We start from the raw sequence: 15936 nt of genomic DNA, 5'->3' as shown, positions 1-15936 counted from the left end.
TTTTTGTGCTTGAAGCATAAATTATGGTGTAAAAAATCACTGACACTCAAAATTTGAGTTTTTAACAGTCAGACCTGGAGCTCCCATTTAGATCAGCAGTAATCTACAGTACACCCCACTTCCAGGTCTGAGAAGAATTATCCTGCCTGCTCATCTACTATATCTCCTCCCAGCTTAAAATCATACTGTACCTTGGAGGGAGGTAGTCAAAATGTTTGTTCTTGCCTTTTGCTTTACCAAGTGTCTGTTGTGGAACTAAGAAGGAAATACCTGTCAAATGTTTTCATCTGAGTTTGGTGTGTGATAATCTCAGCTCAGTTTGCCATGAGAGCAGTAATAATGTATTTCAAACTTATTGAATATTACCAATTTCAAAAGAACAGGTGGAGTTGAGTCAAGTGGGTCACAAACAAGAAAATAGAGCTGTTGTTCTGCATCTCTGTGGTATTTGACCAAAGCAGACATCCCATTAACACCCCAGGACATTGTGTGAAAAAATTGCATAACATGTCTTCTTTAAGATAAAACTCTTATTCACTCTGCCCCTGCAGTGTGAGGTCCATTAATCAGTATGCTACAGCTTAGATATCTCCCAACTCCAAAGGCAAACATTAGGTCTTCAAGGACTTTATCCAAAATAACACAAACACATGGCTTATGAAGCACACACACAGACATTTCTCTCACATTCAGACCTGCTCATTTAAGAAAGACCAATCAATCACACATGCTTTAACCCCTGAGGGGTGGATGAATACCATGCACACATAAAATACACACATACAGCTTGGAAGATAAATACTAACATTTCATCTTGATTTGTTGAATGATCTCGATGAGCTCCATCTCTGTAGGCATGTAGCCCATGGTCCTCATGCAGTCTGCAATGTCTTTGTAATGGATGAAGCCATCCGCATCATAGTCAAATTCCTTAAAGGCCTCTTGCAACTCTGCCAAACACATAAACGAATTACTTCGATTGTAACAAACCATGCAGGAAAGTAAAATATTTTTCCCAAGAGTCAAACACATTCAAACATTCAGTTAGCTGCAAGTTTGAAACTTCCCTGTGAGTTGTTGACTCCACTAAACAGACCTACAGTCAGCCCTAAAGAACAGCAAGTTATGGTGTCTTGATTGATTTTGTTTCTCTGCGTCATTGGCAAATACATTTCAAGGCAGTCTGAGAAACCTGCAATCTCTTGCATGAATCATGCACTGGAGCAAGCTGAAAGGGAGAAGCCATTGATGCAATTGATAAAGTTCTGTATTGACTGGTGATGTATCATACGCTTGCCTTGTAATTACAACATCAACAACATCTTACCATCTATCTCCCCTGGCATCAGCTCTCTCTCCTGCAAGGCAAAGAAAAGACACAATGGAAATGATTATGAGACTGTATCGCAGTCAGCATGTGAAATCAGGGTGTGTTTAACATTGAATTCTCCTGAGAAATACCCAGTGATAATTTGTTTTAGACTACCAAATTAGAACAACATGCATATCATGTCAGCGCTGCTGCATGCTGACAGTAAACTCTAATGGGATTTCACCCAGCGACATATCTCCCTAATTTGCACAATGATACAATATTACACACTTACACACACACTGCATTCACAATATCCTGAGAGAAGTGTAGTATTATCTCAGTCTGTGAACACAAACATACACCTACTCACAAGCATATACGTGAGTCTCATAGACCTTGCTCTTTCTCAAAGAAACACAGATACATAGGTACACCGGCTATGTACATATGAACAGCTGACTTTTAATGCATCTCGTGTTGTTTTTTTCAGTAAAGAGAGACAAACATGACGTGGACATTTAGGTTAAATGTAATATTTGGCTGCAGACAGACAGACAGGGAAACCAGTACAAATTAAAAACCAAAAATTTATAATGAATTTTTTGCTTTTATCACAACTTCTTCAGCTAACTGCTTATATTAAAACATGCAGAATATTAGCTGAAGCTAGTTTTTAATTTTACATATCAAGGGTCAAATATATTTCCAAAGGGGATTTTTGGATAAAAACGTTGCACAAAAAAAATAAGGAAAATTCTGTTTGGTCAGTTATTTCTCACTTTAATAATACCAATTGATTCTGTATTATACACTGTTGGAAAACCTGATTACTAACTTTTACAATGAGGAATATTTTGTAAGGTTGAGAAACTGGAGCCAGTGATGAGCCCATATTTCCAGAATCAGGGATCTAACTCCATCCTCCTGGATGACAATGCTTTCCTCCACAGTGCCAGGATCATCAAAGATACCTCCATAATTTAGAGATGGAGAGGATGGAAAGGCCTTTTTAATCAACACTAATGTAAATGTGCTAGCCAACGAGCTCATTCTTAACTCGGCACAAAAAAAAGGAAAATGTGGTTAATTATTCCTCCACTTAAATGATACCATTTGGTGTCATATTATACATTGTTGAAAAGCCTGATTAGTCACCTTTATAATGAGGTATAACATTATATCACATCTTGTTAAAATCCTTAAATTAAGACTATAATTCATAAATTTGAGAAAATGATTCAACACCCTCTTGATTCCGGGGCTCACTAACTATGTTTAACTCTTCTTTACAGACATCATCCAAAGGGGACTCACAAAACATACCAATGTAGTTGTGTCTGTATGTAGCAAGTCAGCCTGTAATACGGAGATACTGCTAAGCACAAAGATACTACGAGCCTGTGGGCATCCATAACTTCAAAAGAACAAGATGGCCAAAAAGACCTATACAAGCTCTGATTATTGCAGACACAAATTTGCTGCAGGGCGGCTTTTCCTTTCTTTGATGCCATAAAGAAAAAAGAAGAAAAAGAAAAGATAAAAACAAAGTTCTATACAATTAAAAGAACAGAGATAAAGACAGACTACTAGAAGTTGAAGTAAGACATCAAGTCATTGTGATGATGTTTTACTTGACATTTTTTATGAGTTTTTTCTTTTTTGTTATTTTTTTATTTTTGTACCTCCACCAAGGCAAAGGTGTTTTCAGCTGTGTTGGTTTGTCTGCCTGCCTGCCTACCTGTCTTTCGCTTTGTATTTTACTGGTTGGATAGAGCTCACAGTACTTGTGGGATATCAGGTGGATGCTGAAGTAGCCATGCATCAAAGAAAATATCGTTCTGTAATGTATTTTTAAGTGTGCTGAAGTTGTCACTGTTATAAAGTATAAGAGCTCAGTCCCTCCAGCAACAAGATTGTGTAGTTGGTTTGTTTGTCTGTTTGTAGCATTACTCTAAAATAATTAGACTTACATGACAATTTTTACCTGAGGTGCGGCAAACCTACCAGTTTTAACTTTTGATGCCAATTCCTATCTGGATCTAGAACATGTGATTGATGCAATAATGCAGGTTCTGACAGCTTGAGTTGAAATAGCTCTGAATTTAGGGAGAATGTAATGTGAATGCTAACTTTACATTTATGTGTTCACATGTTTGTACTGCCTAAACAGGGCAGCAGTGGAGCAGCAAAGAGAAGCGTAATAATTTCCTCTGAATAAATGTTGGCACTCACATCAGCTAATACATAAGTTGTACAAGGTCACCCTGCTCATGTTCTCAGTAGCATAAGGAGAAGGAAAGGCTCCTTTGGTTTTATATGGAGGCTGCTCTGTATGGCAGGCGTTCAAATGCTTATTCACTGCATACCATTGCCAAAACAGTTAAAAAGCAACGCCAAGATGCAGTTGCATCAAGAGTTATATCCCTTTTAATGTTCTCTGCCTATAAGCACCCCTGATTTATTTAACCCTTATGCTCTGATATGATTTTTCTTGTCATGTAGCTCACAGTGTGCTGTTTACCCTCCACAAGATCTTTCAGTTATACAAGGGCAACATTTAGATAACAAGGTCAACACATTAATTGGATATTTTTCATCCAGAAAGGATTAGACAGCATGTCATGCAGACTCTCAGTTCATCCATCAGAATGAGCCCATTAACAGTTAATGCCACTCTGTCTGCCATCACATGGTTAATTTAGCATCCCGCTGCTTTGTAAGCATGACGCATGCACACATATGAGAGGTTTGCTGATACCTAACACTAAATCATAGACCCATCAGACTAAAACATCACCTAAAAGCCAACCTAATGAGCACAGTTCATTCTGTCTGTTTTATGCTGTTTATCTTTTAGATAAAATTGTTGCTTCTTCGCCATTTTCCTCTTTTGTCTCTGTAGGACCTGATGATAGCTGACAGTGAACCTTGCTAAAGGGCTTATTAATACTTGTGTTGACATGATAAATGCCGCAGGGTAGATGGTCTCTCTGCCTCAGTGTCCCAGCATCAGCCAAAGCAGCGTGTCCTCCGCCAGGCTACTAGTAAATTCAAACCAAATACTGTCACAGTGAAACAAGTGAGATCAGTCACAGAGGTTTTACATCAGGCTAGGATGTGAAAACATCTACAGAAGCCCAAGGTCATGGAGAAATTGTGTTCTGTATCCATAAATTGCTTAAAAAATTAAACAGACCCATTAGTTATTAAGGAATCTAGTTATGGAACATCATTAAAAGTTAATGGGCACAAAACTCCCATTGGTGTAAAATTTTCTGTTATCTTTCTCAGTAAATCCTTATTCTGTGATGAAAGCAGTTATAGAAAAGCCTTGCTTTCACTCATTCAACTGTATGAGACTTAAGTCTCCATTTGGTTGTGTTGAGGGCTTCTTTAAAAAATTAAATAAAATAACATAAAATAAAATGAAATGGAAGGGGGGTAATTGGGAGGAAGCCCCCCCCCCCATCTAAATCCGAGTGGTGTTTTGTTGCTGGACGTATGTGCTCGTCATGGATTGTCCATAACGAACAACTTGTTCAGGCATAAGAGTGTTCACATATGCACTTAGCACCAGGACACTCTAGGACACAGTTCGATGATCGACTTTGTAGTCGTATCGTCGGACTTGAGGCTGCATGTTCGGGACACTCGGGTGAAGATGGGGGCAGAGCTGTCAACTGATCACCGCCTGGTGGTGAGTTGGCTCAGATGTTAGGGGAGGATGCCGGTCAGGCCTGGCAGACCCAAGCCTGTTGTGAGGGTCTGCTAGGAACGTCTGGCGGAGTCCCCTGTTAGAAAGAGTTTCAACTCCCATCTCCGACAGAGCTTCAACCATGTCCCAGGTGAGGTGGGGGACATTGAGTCCGAATGGGCTGTGTTCCATGCCTCTATTGTCGAAGCAGCCAGCCGCAGCTGTGGCTGTAAGGTCGTCGGTGCCTGTCGTGGCAGTAACCCCCGAACTCGTTGGTGGACACCGGCAGTAAGGGATGCCGTCAAGCTGAAGAAGGAGTCCTATCAGGCCTTTTTGGCCTGTGGGACTCCAGAGGCAGCTGGTGGGTACCTGTGGGCTAAGCGGAGTGCAGCTTTGGCGGTCGCTAAGGCAAAAACTCGGGCATGGGAGGAGTTTGGAGAGGCCATGGAGAATGACTTCTGGAAGGCGATTCTCCTGCGGAGGAGATTTTGGTCCACCATCTGGTAGCACAGGAGGGGAAAACAGTGCTCCGTCAACACTGTGTACAGTGGGGATGGGGCGCTGCTGACCTCGACTCGGGTCGTTGTGAGGCAGTGGAGGGAATACTTCGATGGCCTTCTCAATCCTATCAACACGTCTTCCGATGAGGAAGCAGAGTCTGGGGTAGCTGCTGCTGGCTCTCCCATCTCTGGGGCTGAGGTCACTGAGGTGGTTATAAAGCTCTTGGCCCTGGGGGTGGATAAGGTCCGCCCAGAGTTCCTTAAGGCTCTGGATGCTGTAGGGCTGTCTTGGCTGACAGGTCTCTGCAGCATCGCATGAACATCAGGGACAGTTCCCCTGGACTGGCAGACTGGGGTGGTCTCCCCCTCTTCAAAAAGGGGGACCGGAGAGTGTGCTCCAACTACAGGGGGATCACACTCCTCAGCCCTCCTGGTAAGGTCTGTTCAGGGGTGGTCCTCAGCCGGAAAAGGGTGGAGTGCTCTCTCCGGGTCTGCAATAGGGTCCTGCCCCAAGTTGGGGAGTTCATGTATCTCGGGGTCTTGTTCACTAGTGAGGGAAGGATGGAGCGGGAGATCGACAGGTGGATTGATGCCGCATTTGCAGTGATGCGGGCTCTGCATCGGTCTTTCGTGGTGAAGAAGGAGCTGAGCCAAAAGGCAAAGCACTCGATTTACTGGTCGATCTACGTTCCTACCCTCACCTATGGTCACAAGCTGTGGGTAGTGACCGAAAGAACAAGATTGCGGATACAAGCGGCCGAAATTAGTTTTCTCCGCAGGGTGTCTGGGCTCTCCCTTAGAGAAGCTCGGTGATCCAAGACGGGCTCAGAGTAGAGTCACTGCTCCTATGCATGAAGAGGAGCCAAATGAGGTGGCTCGGGCATCTGGTTAGGATGCCTCCTGGACGCCTCCTTGGTGAGGTGTTCCAGGCACATCCCACCGGAAAGAGACCCCGGAGAAGACCCAGGACACGCTAGATGGACTACATCTCTCGGCTGGCCTGGGAATGCCTCGGGATCCCTCCAGATGAGCTGGTGAATGTGGCTGGGGAGAGAGAAGTCTGAGTTTCCCTGCTTAGGCAGCTGCCCCCACGACCCGACTCCGGATAAGCGGCAGTAAATGGATGGATGGATATAAAATAAAATAAAATAAAATAAAATAAAATAAAATAAAATAAAATAAAATAAAATAAAATAAAAAACAGCCCCTAAACTTTTTTAAATTGTACAATGTCTAAAAATTTATAAATAAATTGTTATTGTTGTTGCTTTATCTACAATGTGCATAATATTTTTCCATAACACATTTCCCCTTTTAATTATTATAAATCTATAATACAAGTAATGTTAAAAAAGAGAAAGCAAACCTTCCATTATGCATCAGAACAGTTTTCATGATTCTATGAGCCAATTCTAAATATTTGTTCTCCCATATGGTGCTGGTGTATTCTCACCACCATATTTCACTGTTACTCTGCTTATAAGCTGCAGCTTATTGCTTTGTTAGTTATCTTAGTTAGATATTTTTGTTTCTGTTAAACTCTGAGGATGTGTTATAAAATTTCCCCGATGCCAGTGTCAGTAAGTATTTTAAACTGGTTTATATTAATGAGTGGAACTATTATGATGTGAGTCTTTTTTTTTTGTTTTTAAGGATAACGAAAAAATCCACAAGAGCTATTCTGATTAGCATAAAAACAGAAACTAAAAGAAGGTTTATATAATCTGTTGACTCGCTTCCAGTTGTAATTTTCTCAGATATTCTGAGATGCCCTGCAGAAATCTGGGGTCATAATATCAGTTCTGAACACAGCCAATACTTTGCTTGACATTACTGGATGTCAGCTTTGTGGCCAGACAGTAAATCATATGTGAATTTGTGAGTGATTTTACTGAAAAAGAGGTTTTTTTTTTTTTTTTTTTTTTTTTTTTTTTTAGTCTTAGAAATTGAGGGAAAATATCACAGTCTCATTTACATGTTGGATAGAATTATTTCCTTTTTGGACCAACTCCATGAGCAGACTCCACTTCCTGAGGAAGCTCAATTCCTTTAATGTATGCAGCAAATTGCTGGAGATATTCTTGCATGAGACAATGGAGATATATATATATATATATATATATATATATACATATATATATATACTGTATAAAATCTGTCCCTGAAAAATTAAATAAAAAATTTTAATGGCCCTTTAGAGATCTAAATGAGCTGAATTAAATAAGTAAAGATGTGTAAAATGCTAGATAATCATGTGTACAGCTCACTGGTTCTGTTTTAAATAATGTTATGCTCCTTTATGATGATAAAAATCAATATGAAGCAGTTTTAAAAAGTGTGTGACATTGTTAGTGCTAACAAATATAATATTGTTCTTTCTTTTTTATAACCACAAAAAGGTTTCCTTCCGTGAAAAATTACATTTCATTCCAAATGTTTTCAGGCTTCAAGGAGGGAAATGGGACATTCTCTAATCACTTCTCATCCCAAGGAAAAGGCACTGCTTGTTTTTTTTTTTTTTTTTTTTTTTTTAATATTTTTTAGGCATGGCAAAAATTAGATGCCATCTTTCTGGAGTGTTTACTCTGGAAAAGGCTTGATTTGTGACACAATCAGAGTGAGAATGAGTTGGACTGCAGAGTTGGTAAAGATGGAGAAGCATGAGGCAAAAATACTGCTGAATGTGAAATAAACTGTTGCTTATTTTCAGTGAATTGACAAAAGTAAACAGTCCCATGGAAGGTGTACCAGTAGGTTACTGTGAAAGAAATTTCTGGCAGGCTTAGCCCTGGGTTTTATTTTCCCATCTTCAAGGGTCTAAATGATGGGGGTAAACATTAATGGAGAAGTTGGTCAGCTGTCTTATACTGGTCATTGTGAACAATTTTAGCTTAGTCTCTGATGGTTCTTTCTTAAGTACATCGGGGTACTATGGTATTCACATTGAACTGATTTTTTTTTTATCTTTACCCCACCTAGTCTTTCTGTTTCAATAGTAAAATAGAGCCCAGATTTTAAAAACTGGACTTTGTCTTCCGAACTTTTTGTACCAATTTACAGTACTGTGCAAAAGTCTTCAGAGACTTGTCATTTCTTTATATTTTACCAGGAAAACTGGACACACATGCAAACTTTAACAAAGTCGGTACAGTTAAAATAAGGTTGGAAGTCAGTGTTGGTTATGGCCACTTTAATTTTTCAACACAGCCCTGGTTGAGCAAACCTTCTCCAGGCTTCTTGAAGAACATTTCACAGCTCTTGAGTGGATGTTGGCTGCTTTTTGTTTTATTCTGTCAAGATGATCCCACACTGTTTCACTCCTGTTGAGGTCTGACCTCTGTGGAGCATTCATCAATCCATGAGACCTGTTTCCATGGATCGGATTGTGTTTTCTTGAGCATTTTTCATGGAAGCAGTTATACAAATGAGCAAAAATTGCAACCAGCAGTTACTAACAAAGCCTAAAAATATTATTTACAATGGGCTCTTTGCTAAATTGTACATCCTATGTACATAAAATAATACTTCAGACTTTAAATTCTACAGCCCTTTTTAATGCTTGAACGACATCAGTGTTCACTGTTATGTGGCCAAAATGGAAAATAACAGAATAAACCAAAACATGGTCAGGTACAAGAATAATTTAAGAAAATATGGGAATATACTGGGGTGGTTAAAGACTTTTTTACAGTACTGTTTGTCAAAAATATGAAGTAACATAATCACATTATGAGAAATATGCATGGTCACATAAAAACAGCTATTTTTTCAAGGTTGCTTAATAAGATAATGACGTTTTAAATTATTTCTGATTTAATGTGGCATCATTAAAAGTGCATGTGTAGTATTTGCCATGGCCTTCCTGTCCCTTCTTTATAGATACAGCAATTTATAAGGCTTTGTCTTCTTTTTTATATTTTCTAGCCGGGAGCATTTATTTACATCTCATCATATCTGTACTGTGCAGTTTAAATGATAAGGGTCATCCAGACTTTTTAAATTTTGTTTCTGTTTTTCCAATCAGCTTATGTGCAACCAGTTAAATAATAGTAATATGAGATTTGCAGAAATATGCAAACACATTTAACAGGGTTTATAAGGGCTGAATGTGTTGCGAGATCACGCCCTGTGGAACTGATCCACAGTATTCATTATATAACAATGCTGCTGCTAAGGTTTGGTTAATGCTGATGCCCCTGAGGACAAAAGCAGATGATGATTTACTCAGCAGCCTACAGGCAGGGTCCCAACACGGCTAGCCAGGGCTGTTGTTTGTGAAAATCATTCAGCTAAATAAACAGAAGTGTGATATATATGCAGTAAGTAAAAAATACACAATCATGATGCTGCATGTGTGTTAATGTACATCATTATTCATGTGGATTATTGGCTGCAATTTACAAATGCTGCCTCACCTGCATTAATTTTCACTTCATATTTATTATGAGAGTTATGTTATCAGAATGGAGGTTATTAACCTGACGCCCATAAATTATTCATCCCCAGGCCAGATTTGGACTCAGTGTAAATTCTTTTGGCTGTAAATAGCATAAACAAGTCCTAAAAGATGGTGAGACACTAATGCTGAGTTATTTCTTATTTCTATTTTTCCTTTGCGCTTCTCTTTTAAGAAAGAATGCCATGTCTGAAATTACTCACATGTCTTCTCTCAGTCTAAATTGTCACAGCAAGTAAATACTAATTCATGCTGCCATGCTGTTTGTACAAATCTGTAAATTTGAACCATTCCTCCACTGAGACAGTTGGAAGGGTTTATTGTTGTTTTCACAGACTCTGGGTGGGAAGAGGGTCAGCTGTGTTGTCATTGCTTTCTGTTAAGCATTTCTTGAGAATTTTAGATGTGTGCTTCAAGCCACAAAATAAAAATCAAACCTTATACCTGTGGAGATCATTACATAGGATGCATGCTGCAGAGTCTGAGTGGCGGCACGGATACTTGCTAGCATTTATAAGAACTCTTTGCTTACTGTGATGGGTAATCAAAGCCTTGTGACTAATTACTGAAAAATGGCAGCACTAAATTTGGACACAGCATTTTTCATTAGGATGTGTTCAGAAATACATAAATATTGTTGATGACTGGTACATAGTTGAAATCCTGAAGTTTCTGATCTCAGATGACAGCGTGTTAGCTATTTTTTTTTTTTAAATAAAGCAATAAAAATTTTATACCCTGAAAAATCTATTAAACCAATTAAATGATTGCAGTCCAGACCAATCAACTTTGAGCCAGTCTGTCTTCACATCAGTGAGTATAAACGTGTATTTTTATTGCATGTGCTGAACAACATATTTGACATTGCACATGATGTTGACATGCACAGATCTGATAAAACAGTGTATGCTTGTGACATCCTCTATTTTATTAATCCTCTGTGCACTGAAGCAGTGACAGCATGCATGTGTGGATGGGCAGCATTGTGTTGCTGAACTAACCTGTCCAAAAAGCTTATTAAGGTAGGCGATGTAGGCAGCGGCCACCGTTGAGCTGTTGCTGAGGCTTCTTTTACTCTTCCGACTACCATCCTCTCCATCAGGGCCATTCCCTTTGGCTGTGGAGGGCTGTGATTTTGAGCTGTGAAGCGTGTATTTGCATGCCATTGTTTAGAGCTGTCATCATCAAAACCAAGCCTGCAATTTCTCCTCCCAGCTTTGTTTAACAAACACACTCAAATGCCTTTTAGGTGATTCTCTTAAAAATGCATTTATAGCCTTGCTCTTGCTGGGAATGACTACTCAGCCTTAGTACTGTCAGCTGACTTCGCTGGTTACACAGTCGCTCACTAAAGAAAGAAAGGCAGTGTTTTTGAGAGGGACAATTCTGAAGGCTTGTCTTCCACCTTATGAATCATTTGATACCGCTAATTGGGTGCACAACCCTACATAATTCACTCCCTTCGTCTTAATCAATGCTGATTAGAAACAGAGAATGATAATAACCAGAATTTCTTGGAGAGGCTAAGCTGAAGGGCCTTGTTTTTGAATTTCCCCATAGCGGGCGATTTTCCAGCTGCTGCAGCTCTCCCTCCTCGTGGTGACACGCTGGGAAAAAAGGAGCCTTGATCAATTTAAAGTGAGCTAGATTTAGTGTCATAGTTATAAATATTTTTCAATTTCTTTAAAACAAAAATAAAAATCAACAGGCAGGAAATTGGAGGGTTGAAATAAGGATCCTGTTCAGGTTATTAAGACTGACTGCTGATAAGTACCAGACAATTACTTTAACTTCTCAGAGACTCCCCAAACATATTGGTAAACAGTAGATCTCTACTCTAAACCACCAAAGTACATCTTTCACTGTGTGAACTACTGTGTGAGAACAAACTAATATTTGGAGCTCTGCAGTTTTGCATAGCCAAATTTATAGTTTAAAGAAATTTAAGATTCTAAGATGCATTTGCTGAGTTTTGTCTTTAAAAATGTGCTTCCTGTTGTTCATCTTCACTGACCTGCAGGCAGATGAAGGTCTACTTTCTGGTCCTCCTTTTGCACTTTTCACAGACATCCTGGCTGAAAAACATAAAAAAGAGAAGCAACAGATTTTCTAGCTGGACATAAAATACTCACAAAGACATATATTGTTTAATAGCATTAAAACTCCACAAATAAACTTTTTTTTTTTTTTTTAATCACATTAAGAACAGGTGTTGAATTCACTGCCTCCTTAATGCTCCTATAACACCCAACCTTGTCAACTGTAAAGTCAAGCCAATGTGAACGTGTCTGGCCATTCGTGGAACTACAGTTCCACAAATGGCCACTTGTGGCATCTAAAGCCAATAAATCACCACTCTCACGTTAAAATGTTAAACATCTACAGCTCAAATGAACATACAAAACAGTTATGGTCTATAAAAGTACCCTGTTCTTTCATGACGACTGTATTTATAATTGTTCTGTTAGATTTATGAATTTTAATATGGACCAGACTGTTTTGAGGTACCCAGGTTGAGTTACCCAAAGAACATACAAAGTGCTCTCTTGATCAGTCTGATCTTTGTATATATATTTATTTTCATTCTACTTTTAGAATGGTCTCTAAATGAAACTTTCATTGTTTTACTATCTGTTTTAACTGTTTAACTTATCTATGTGCCAGAATTTAAATATAAAATATATATTTCATTCCATTTAATTTATGTTTATAAAATAATAGTCATTTTTTTGGAGTTTACAGATCAAGAACTTTAATATTGTTTAAGGAAATATACTGTAACTTTAGTAGTTGCCTCAATGCAAATTTAGAAGGTTGATGGGATCTCAATTAGAATTTTTCTTGGTTTCTTTGTATTTTACTTTCCTGGATTTTTACAATTACAGTGCATTTTAAGAAATGGGTCCAGGATTTAATGTTTCCTTGTGCACAAAGTTGCTTATAGAACCTGGAGGTTAAATTTCAACAACATTCATGGTCACTCAGTGAGATTTATGAGTACACTAGCTGTCTCATGAAGGATTTAACTTTTCCTTGTGTGGGTTGGCCAGAGGGTAACAAAGCTTAAATAAGTGGTATATATATATATGAATACAAATTTAACTATCTTCCTTTTTACCAACATCTGACATGATTATATAATATCCTGTCAGAAGCTATATAGAGGTGGAGCAGCTTTTGTGGTATCACCTTTTCACTTCTGGACTACCATTTTGGAGTCTTGATGTTGAGTATTTGGCATGTGGAAGGAAGAATGAAATTACGTCTTGATATCATCTAAAAAAGTTTATTATATATGAAATCACCCCTGTACAGCTGTCATGAGAGGTAAGATGGCTTCTAGAACCATAATCTTTGTACCTGCTGTAAAAATGTTTGCATATCCTCAGCGTTTTAGTTGTAACTGGACATTTCAGCATCAGAGGCTGTGGTAACTGACCTGTTTTTGTAGCAGGACGTTCAGTAAAGTACAGCTTTTGATGCTTCCACATTGACTGATTAATGGATTCCAAGTCACATGCAACATATAGGTTTATGTGCACATGTGTGTGTGTGTGTCTGTGTGTGTGTGTGTGTGTGTAGGTGTGTTTGTGTGTAAGTGTTGTATTACAGAGGTGTGTGGGTTGAACTTATCCCAGCTCGAATGAGAAATGGTGAATACTGACATGTGGGCAGTCAATCAAAGGACTCATATGCAAATACTGATAGAAAAACAACACACAAAGGACAACATAGGTTTAAAGGGTCAAGAAAGCTGATATTAATAAAACAAATGTAGATGAAAAATGGAAACAAAGGCATGTGGCTTAGAGGAGGATGGAGAGGAGTGAATGATAATCATACGCAGGGCTTATAAGAAGGAGGAGGTGCAGGAGGAGGAGGAGAGAGTTCTAGCTGTCTCTTTGAGACGCAGATTAATGTTCTGTCATGGACCTCTGCGTTTGTGAGCATCAGTGCCTGATGATGAATAGCCGTACTTGGTACTGATGTGCTATAAACACAAGGCCTTACACCACCATTTCAAATGCCACAAACATGGTGCAAAGACCCCAAATCTGATCCAACAGTTGCCCCTTGGGTCCACATAGACTAAGGAGGCTGTAATGTGAGGAGATACAAAGACCAACCAGTCATCTAAATGGTTGTTGACCATTTAATGCGTATCTGTCCAATAAGCTCCATTCCCAACTCCCATTGGGCCGAGCGAAATGTGCCATGACTGAGTAGCGATTGCCTGTCTGTCACGCTCTCACACAATCAGTGTGTATGTGATACATACTGATTACAACACGCTTGGAGCATATTAAGCTTTATGGGGGTGGAGTGGAAGAATGTTCATGTCCACAGATAAAAACTTGTTATGTTTATTACACTGCTTTTTTTTTATGTGTGTCGATTAATTTATGATGCATGGCCTCAAATAAAAAAAGTTTGCAACATGTATTTAATGGCAGACAATCTAAACTCAAGCTAGTTCATATTTTTCTTCTTCAGCTTCATTTCATTTGTGAATGTAGAATACATTTTGTATTTCAGACATACAGCACATGAAAAAGCTTTTGCTATTTTTTTAAATTATGTTATTTAGAATTTTAATTTCCCCATTCTTCTTGCAAATATGTCTTTTCACATTCTCTGTGGGAAAAGATGTCGCCTCTAATGTCTCAACAGACCATATTCTTCCGCATTATTGCTGTCATCACAGAGATGTAAATTATTTTTTTCCAAGGGCAATGATGCAACCCAGCGCTATCACAGAGGTTGACTTATCAGATGCTGTTAACAGCCTCATGTCTACTCCCCCATCCACAAAGGCTGTATAGCTGTATACTGATGGTCTAATCACAATATATATTTCCATTGTGCAATGGTTCATCCTAAATGCCTCTGTGTTTAGATAAATTTAACTTGAAGTTTCTATATTTTACTGCTTATTACAAACTACCCAATAAAGCAGGAAGTTAAAGCTAACTAAAATACAAACTAAACCAGGAGTCTTGTTTCCACCAAGCGATTTGGCCCATGACAGGACGGTTTGGTACAGCAAATAGATGTGTCAGCTATGTAGTAACATGATGTCACAGTGGGGCGATGCCTTCCTTGAATTATAACAAAGAAAATGCAACACAAAAATAAAGGAAAAAATGGACATGCAGCAGGTTGTGTTTTGGAAAGAAGCCACATATTTAAATATGCTGTTTTAAATGTGGAAATGCGTACAGAAACTGACCCAGACACGTTGGTAGAATAAATTTACAAAGGAAACAACCAGGACTCACTATCAGAACAAAACCCATAGACCATGACACATCACATTCACAAACAAACTAACCTGCTTATAATCAGACGCCTGTAGTTCACAAGCGATTCAGTCACAGCTTGTCTCCTGTTACATTAACGTTTAAATATGAACCTGATTAATCGTTCAGGTAATTTGGTCAACCCTGATAAATGAACTCCTCTTCGAGCATCATAAGACTTCAAATTCTACCTGTAAGCTGTCAACTGCTTTCCACAAAGTTTCACTCAGTGCACCAGTGTTGCATTTTTCCATGTCAGCTGTGAATGAGCTTGCTGAGGACAAATAGCTAATGAAATTTCTAAAAAGTGGAAAATCTCTTCCTTAGCACACTTTCTCATCCTGCCTGGTGCTGTGCATCACCTGTGCCTCATCTGCGCAGCATAAACTACAGCCATGCCACGTAAAAAAGTTAATAAAAGGCAAATCTTTTATAAAAAATAATATAAAAGATGTGCTTTTCTTTGGTCAAATAATGGTGCAATCAGCTGTAAATTGCAGGTTCAAAGTTTCAACAATCATTGATAAATCAGGGCCTTAGACATGTGCTTCTTACTCACTAAAATTCCATCCTTAAAGGTCCCATATTATACACTTTATTCCCAATCTGAGACCATTCATTAATATCTAAATGAAATATTTCCGCCATGGTATGAACAAATCGACCCTCAG

At 38.8% G+C, this 15936-nt stretch overlaps 1 protein-coding gene across 4 annotated transcripts in view; it reads right to left on the bottom strand.

The window, feature by feature from the left end:
• The window catches only part of cabp4 (calcium binding protein 4), a 32935-nt gene that overhangs the window by 12720 nt on the left and 4279 nt on the right, over positions 1 to 15936 (bottom strand). For all 4 annotated transcript variants that reach the window (XM_041984111.1, XM_041984107.1, XM_041984108.1 and 1 more), the window contains exons 2-6: positions 11980 to 12040; positions 11471 to 11572; positions 10967 to 11105; positions 1328 to 1358; positions 807 to 950 (exon numbers count right to left, since the gene is read on the bottom strand). In XM_041984111.1, coding sequence (XP_041840045.1) covers positions 807 to 950; positions 1328 to 1358; positions 10967 to 11105; positions 11471 to 11572; positions 11980 to 12035 — 472 coding nt within the window. In that variant the 5' untranslated portion in view covers positions 12036 to 12040. The remainder of the gene's footprint in view (positions 1 to 806; positions 951 to 1327; positions 1359 to 10966; positions 11106 to 11470; positions 11573 to 11979; positions 12041 to 15936) is intronic.

Source organism: Melanotaenia boesemani, chromosome 4 (genome assembly GCF_017639745.1).
Source record: "Melanotaenia boesemani isolate fMelBoe1 chromosome 4, fMelBoe1.pri, whole genome shotgun sequence".
NCBI classification, from domain to species: Eukaryota; Metazoa; Chordata; class Actinopteri; order Atheriniformes; family Melanotaeniidae; genus Melanotaenia; species Melanotaenia boesemani.
Note: the sequence above shows the minus strand (reverse complement) of the source record. Positions and strands in the feature narration are given on the sequence as shown.